Source organism: Xiphias gladius, chromosome 4 (assembly GCF_016859285.1).
Source record: "Xiphias gladius isolate SHS-SW01 ecotype Sanya breed wild chromosome 4, ASM1685928v1, whole genome shotgun sequence".
NCBI classification, from domain to species: domain Eukaryota; kingdom Metazoa; phylum Chordata; class Actinopteri; order Istiophoriformes; family Xiphiidae; genus Xiphias; species Xiphias gladius.
This window is the reverse complement of record NC_053403.1, coordinates 12,656,134-12,662,133: the sequence shown is the minus strand read 5'-3', so window position 1 is coordinate 12,662,133 and position 6,000 is coordinate 12,656,134. Positions and strand designations below refer to the sequence as shown.

The following is a 6,000-nucleotide window of genomic DNA, read 5'->3' as shown; positions in this document are numbered from 1 at the left end:
GACTTGCTTTGAGTTGACTTGTCTGTCATACACCTGTTGATAGTTTCGACTGCTGACAGCAGTCCTCCGTCGATGTTATTTGTATGTGTCTGGTATATGACAGGGTTTCTTTAAGCGTTGGCCGTGACGTAATACATGTATAATTCGGCTTTTTTTTTCGGACTGCTGCACGTCATTGGGATGGATACATGTCTGTGATAATAATCTTTAGAGTTTAAGTAGTAAGTCTTCAAATGAAATCAGTCAGACAATTACCATTATTGTTTGCCACAAACAAAATGATCTTTAATATAACATTAATTTACAAAAAAAGATACCACTCTGTAAATAAACTTTTTATGCTTTTTAAAATACTTTCCTTCATGAACACCTCCTGCCCTGGAATTGCATTCTCTGTTTAGTTCCTTTTTCAAAACATTTAATCAGTAATGACACTACCCACAAAAACAAACAAACAGAACAAAAAAAAACTCCTAAGAAAACATTTGAGTCAAGGCCAAAAGCTCATGGCAGTCGGCAGGTGCATCATTGCTTTTATTCAACATAAAACTGCCTCGTTTCTTATCTCTCTAGTTAAGGTTTTAATGAGACAAACCTTTGGCACAGAAGAGACATTCAGCAACATGCCAATGATAGCGAAAAGTTTCTGTGATTTTAAATTAAAACCTGTCGGTACTAACATGCAATGGCTATTAAACTTGTTCAACTACCCCCCTCCCCTTCTTCTCCATTCATCCCATTATTCTCTGCACATCCTTGAATATAATGTTCCTAAAGAGCTTAGCCAGCTGCCCCTGAGGTTTCTCCTCCCACGGCTTCATAAAAATGCCATTACGTTTAGAGGCAGGTGGGTTCCCCCATCTGAAGTGACTCATCCGATACGTCCCGTCTTTTCTGTTCTGTGGGCTCAACATTATGTTTGTTTTGGAGCTGACCCTTGCCCTTGGCAACCCCTGGTTTTGATGGCTCTCTTGATTCAGCTCCCCCTTTGCTTTATCCTCGTTACTGCTCAGCTGCCTGCGAGCCCGGAAACTGCCCTCGGAGGAGCCCCCTCCTTCCAGAGAAGAGGCGAAGACTTTGATGGGCCGGCGTTTACGGCCAGAGGGTTTCCCCCAGCGGAAATGCTCCATTGAATAGGAGCGTCGCTCGTTGCTGTGGGCTTTCAGATCTGACTCTGATATCTTGTCTTCAGAGGAGGCCAGGGTGGCCAGATGATGATAAATGATGCTGAGTAAGAGGTCATCATCATCATTGATCTTAAGTGCCAATGCGCTGAGCTCCGGCAATTCAGTCTGGATCACAGACGTGCAGAGGTGAATACACTCCTGTGTGGAAGAAATCGCAGAAGATGTTAAAATAACAAGTAACTGACTGATCACTTTGATGCTTATTTATTCCAGGAATATCGGATTCACCAAAGGAGTACGGTCTCATAGGCTCCCGAGCTACTGAGAAAATCAGTGTGTGAAAAATGCCAACAACTGCTTGAAGATAAAACTGAAACAGGCGAAGACTTTGGCACCGAGAATGTCAGTGCTCATCTTAACTTTCTGTTGTTAAAACCTAAAAACCCGAATAAAAAATCTTCATCTTGTCATGGAATCAGATGTAGGTTTTGTTTGAAAAATGATTTAAAGAAATTAATTGATTATCAAAATAGCTGATTACTTTTCTGTTGACTGATTACCTGACTAATCTATTCAGCTTTAACTGCTACTCATTTGTAAATCACTAAAAAATGGGTTACAACCCAAACATATCACTCGTTCCATGCAACAGTTTCAAACCTGCAGACCACCAAGGTGGGTCAAAACTGGTCTGGTGCTTGTTCTCCGGTACTAAACCAAACAAACATGGGTAAGCTGCTTTTACTGCTGATTCTTAGACTTGAATCACAATTTTTGCATCACAGCTAAAAACATGCCTGTTTGCCATTGCCTCGCATTAAACTTGAGCCTATATTTTAATCAGCACAATACATCTCGTTCCTGACAAAACAGTTTTACTTTGAGCTCAGTTTAGTAGCTGTACATAGTTTGTCCTGTTGTCATGGAAATATAGACGTCTAAATTTCCATTTCTCTTTAAGGACCCCTCGTCCATGTTTGCCTCAATCAAAAGATTCAGAGAGGATTCTGAAGAAGATTCTGTGATGTGATCGAAAGCTCCAGAACAGCTTTAAGTGAGCCTCAAGGTGAGATTATTTTCTTTTCTTTACTTTTTTCTCTGTTTTTCTTTAGTCTGTCGCCGAATGAAATGTGCCTCACTCGCCCAGTGATGGCAGTAACAGAGAGGACACAGAAAGAAAGCAACAAGGAGAGTGTGGAGAAGACCGTTGGACCTACCAGTATCCTTCCCTTGTCTTTCAAGTCGTTGCAGATGGAGTTGTCCCGGCACACCGACCCAAACCCAGGGACGCACACATATGCCAACACCACCACTAGCAACCAGCATAGACACACCATCTTCAGCCTGGAGTGGAGGGCAGAAACACAAGTGAGGCTTTGAGCTGAATAGAATGTAATGTGACGGCAGGGAAATTCTCTGTCGAACACAGTAAAGGCTTTGATAAAATGCCAGTCCCAACAGACTCACTTACTAGTCATTTAATTCTACTTATGTGGAGAAATAAAGTAGGTGTCTCTTGATCATTGCACTTGCGTAACACTTTCCTCCCTTCCTTATATAACATCGTGTGTTTTAACATTATCTTTGAGATAGACGATAGATTTGTAGCTGTGTGTGTCATTGCTGAATAATAACGCTGAGCTCAAACGCCAATTATCAAGATTCCTCCTTCAGCCAATATCACACATATTGTAACAGATGGTCTTGTTTACCACCAGCACCTTCATCTAATTTAGAAGTAGTTGATGATGAAAACGCTGGAAAATGTGATGTGGTTTTTGTGGAGCTGCCTCTTCCAGCCTCCCAAGGAAGTTTGATTAGGTTTTGCAGTTTCTAAGGGACTTTATGAAAATTTCTAGCAGGGGAAGGTGGGGTTTAGAAAGGGGGGGAGGTGCTGTCCAAGGGAGGGCAGACCGAGGGAAGTCTAAGGTCTCCTCTTGCTTGAGATTTATAGTTGGATCTCTTTTTTTTTGCAAGATTTTACTGCAGAAGAAAAACACAAAAGCCATAGGCAGACGACAAAAATTTTGTCTCTGTGTTGAGGTTTTATTTTACACTTCACAGTTAAGTTGACGCAAGCAGAACCATAACGTCAGTTTTGCGAAACAGTAGAAGTGGAACAACAGCTGCCCTCACGTTGCATCATAACAAAACTACGGTAAAGTAATGTATCATATAATCCTTAAGGTTTTCTTGAGATCAGACCCAATTTTTGATTCAACTGCTGGTTGGCATTTTTTCTGCAACGGCAATCTAGTGATTTTACATTTACAGTGATTATGTGATTATATTGTAGTTTCATTGTTAGTGACGTGCACGTAATCCTGCGTAGTTTCGTCTCACCGGTATTAACTTCACTGCTTGATCGTTAAAGAGTTGTATCGCATTGCCAACGCAAAACCAACATTAACTTATGCAGCTGCTTCACATTAAAATAATTCAACTGGCGAAACACATGATAGCTTTAACTGTGAAGCAGCCACAGGAAACGTAGTATATGCGTCACTGTGGTTAGCGCTGACTGCGATCATTCATAGCATTATCATTTTTGCCATTTTTTTTATCAGATCATTTTTCCTTTTCTGCATGGAAATAATGAAACACAACAAAAATAGCCACTGAGAACTGTTGCACACCTCCAGCTTCTCGGCAATGCATCCAACTGTACTGTGCCCTTCTGTTGTGTGGAAAACTAGCCTATTTGTGTCGTGTGCAGCATGAAATCAGATCGCGGTTGCTCATGACATGATGGAAAATGTCAGTTGATGCTTGACTCCTTTATATAAACAATGGTAGTTTGTTTGACTCTACTTTAAATAGACAGACCAGTTGATAAAGTAGCTGCTCAAGGAGTTTTTGCAGTGGCATTAAACTTGCTGTTACCACGGTAACGCCAGGAGTCACCAAAACAACCAGGATTCAAATCTTCGTGGCTTTAACCTATAATATGCAAATTCAGCACAACTCAACCTGTTCTACCAATTGCTGAATGTATATTACTGGGGCCAATCGGGGCATTTTCGCTGTCACTGAATGTCACTATAAAAACAATTTCTTAGCTCTTGGTTCAAAAAACAGAGAGCAGCCGGAGTGTTCTGTAAACACAATGCACCATCATTTTGCCAACTGCTGATTCCGCTCCTAATGTGCAATTTGGGGCTTTGTAAAAAAAATTATTGTTCCAGTAATTTATTGAGCCTGAAATAGGGTGATGTCAAGGGGAGGGTCTAGAGCAAATATTACACCCGCCTCCCTCTCCACTCCAACAAATTCCTAACATTTCCTAAGTTGTGTTGATGTATGGTTAGATAACAGAGAGAAATTAAGCAAAACTTTACAATTAGCACTGCTAGTCATCTGACTTCACTAATTTCACAGATACTGACATTTTAAAGCTGCTTTAGATCATTGCCATACCCCCTTTTCATCTTTGCATCCTGGTGCATTAAATGTCTTACAGGGGACGGGTCCATTTGCTTTCCTTTGTTTGGAAATTGCATCTTATTTTTTCTCCCTCCCTTCTCCATTATGCTAACAAGTGACTCCTTGGTGGGCCATCGTCTTTGTAACTCTGGCAGAGACTTGACTACACACTTCCTACAGTATGACTCACTCAGCTAAGCTCTGCTCTCCACAGACATACTCTGTTAAAAGAAGCCTCAGAGCTGCACTTGAAATAGATCGAAACCTTATGTGTTAATGATACACAACGTTATTTTAAAGTTTTCTGAGTTAGATGAGCATTTGTACGGGCATGTATATCAATCAACAGCAATTCAAATGGCACCTAAGACAACTATGCGTACGCTTCAAAAAAGCTGAGGTGTAACCTTCATGAAATGTAGATACACTTGAATGACAGACTCAATGCAGCTGCACGTGTCAGAAAATGTCAGAAAGGTGGGTTTAATAGTGCATCAGTGCCTATTCATTCAGAAAAACAAGAAGCTGCCAACAATCACACACAATTTTGATCCATGCCAAAACAGCAAGAATCCACAAACAATTTCAGGACGTCTTTTCATTCTTACCTTTTCCAAATTTTCCCTTTCCCTGTCTTCTTGCTTTTCTCCCTCCGTTTGTCCACAGATCTTCCAGAGTGGCGACTCTTTAACTGAAATCCCTCTCCTCCTCTCCAGCTCTCTCTCTCTCTGCTCTGTAAAGAAATGCTCAGTAGGAGAGGGTCTGCTGCTGCTTCCTTAGAGGAGAATAGCTCTTTTTATAGACACATGAAGTACGGAGGCTCGGACTCTCAAGGCCTCGGGGTGTGATTGGGGTAAGGGGTCTCCTGCTCCTTTCTGGATGGGGAGGGGTGTGTGTCTGTGGGTTTGTGTGTATGGTAGGTATAAAGGCCAACCATGCACTTTTTAATCGGTGGTGCGGCTCACGTCACGAGACAACAGGTGAAGCATTAGTGAAATATTTTTTAACTGCCTGCTGTTTGGATGCAATCTTCAAAGCCCTCAAGTATCCTGAATGACTGCCGCTCATTACCGGACTCCCATCAATCCCTGCTTTAAATCCCTCAAAGGTCAGTCCTAATGGCTGACATCTTCATGTCAGAGCAAGACCCTTTCAAGGAGCATGAAGAGCTGCAACGACAATCGATTTGGCTGACTGGATCGTTCTTGTTTACAGGGTGTGCATGCATCCCAGCGTGGAAGGTTGATTTGGAAGACCTGACTCACTGGCTGGATGTCAAGACTACACCTCGAATGGAGAAGATACACACACACACACACACACACACACACACACACACACACACACACACACACACACACACACACACACACACACACACACACACACACACACACAGGGTTTCATAAAAGGAAAGGTTGTGCTGTTTAAAAGAAAATCACTCTCCTCG

The 6,000-nt window shown here is 41.8% G+C and overlaps 1 protein-coding gene across 1 annotated transcript; it reads right to left on the bottom strand.

The window, feature by feature from the left end:
• Positions 1-332: 332 nt before the first annotated feature.
• On the bottom strand, positions 333-5,320 carry LOC120789057 (pro-opiomelanocortin-like). Its single transcript, XM_040125520.1, has 3 exons — positions 5,159-5,320; positions 2,345-2,471; positions 333-1,325 (listed from the first exon to the last, which is right to left on the bottom strand). Exons 2-3 carry the CDS (start codon positions 2,462-2,464, stop codon positions 732-734), a joined length of 714 nt encoding a protein of 237 aa, XP_039981454.1. The 5' UTR covers positions 2,465-2,471; positions 5,159-5,320; the 3' UTR covers positions 333-731.
• Positions 5,321-6,000: the final 680 nt, after the last annotated feature.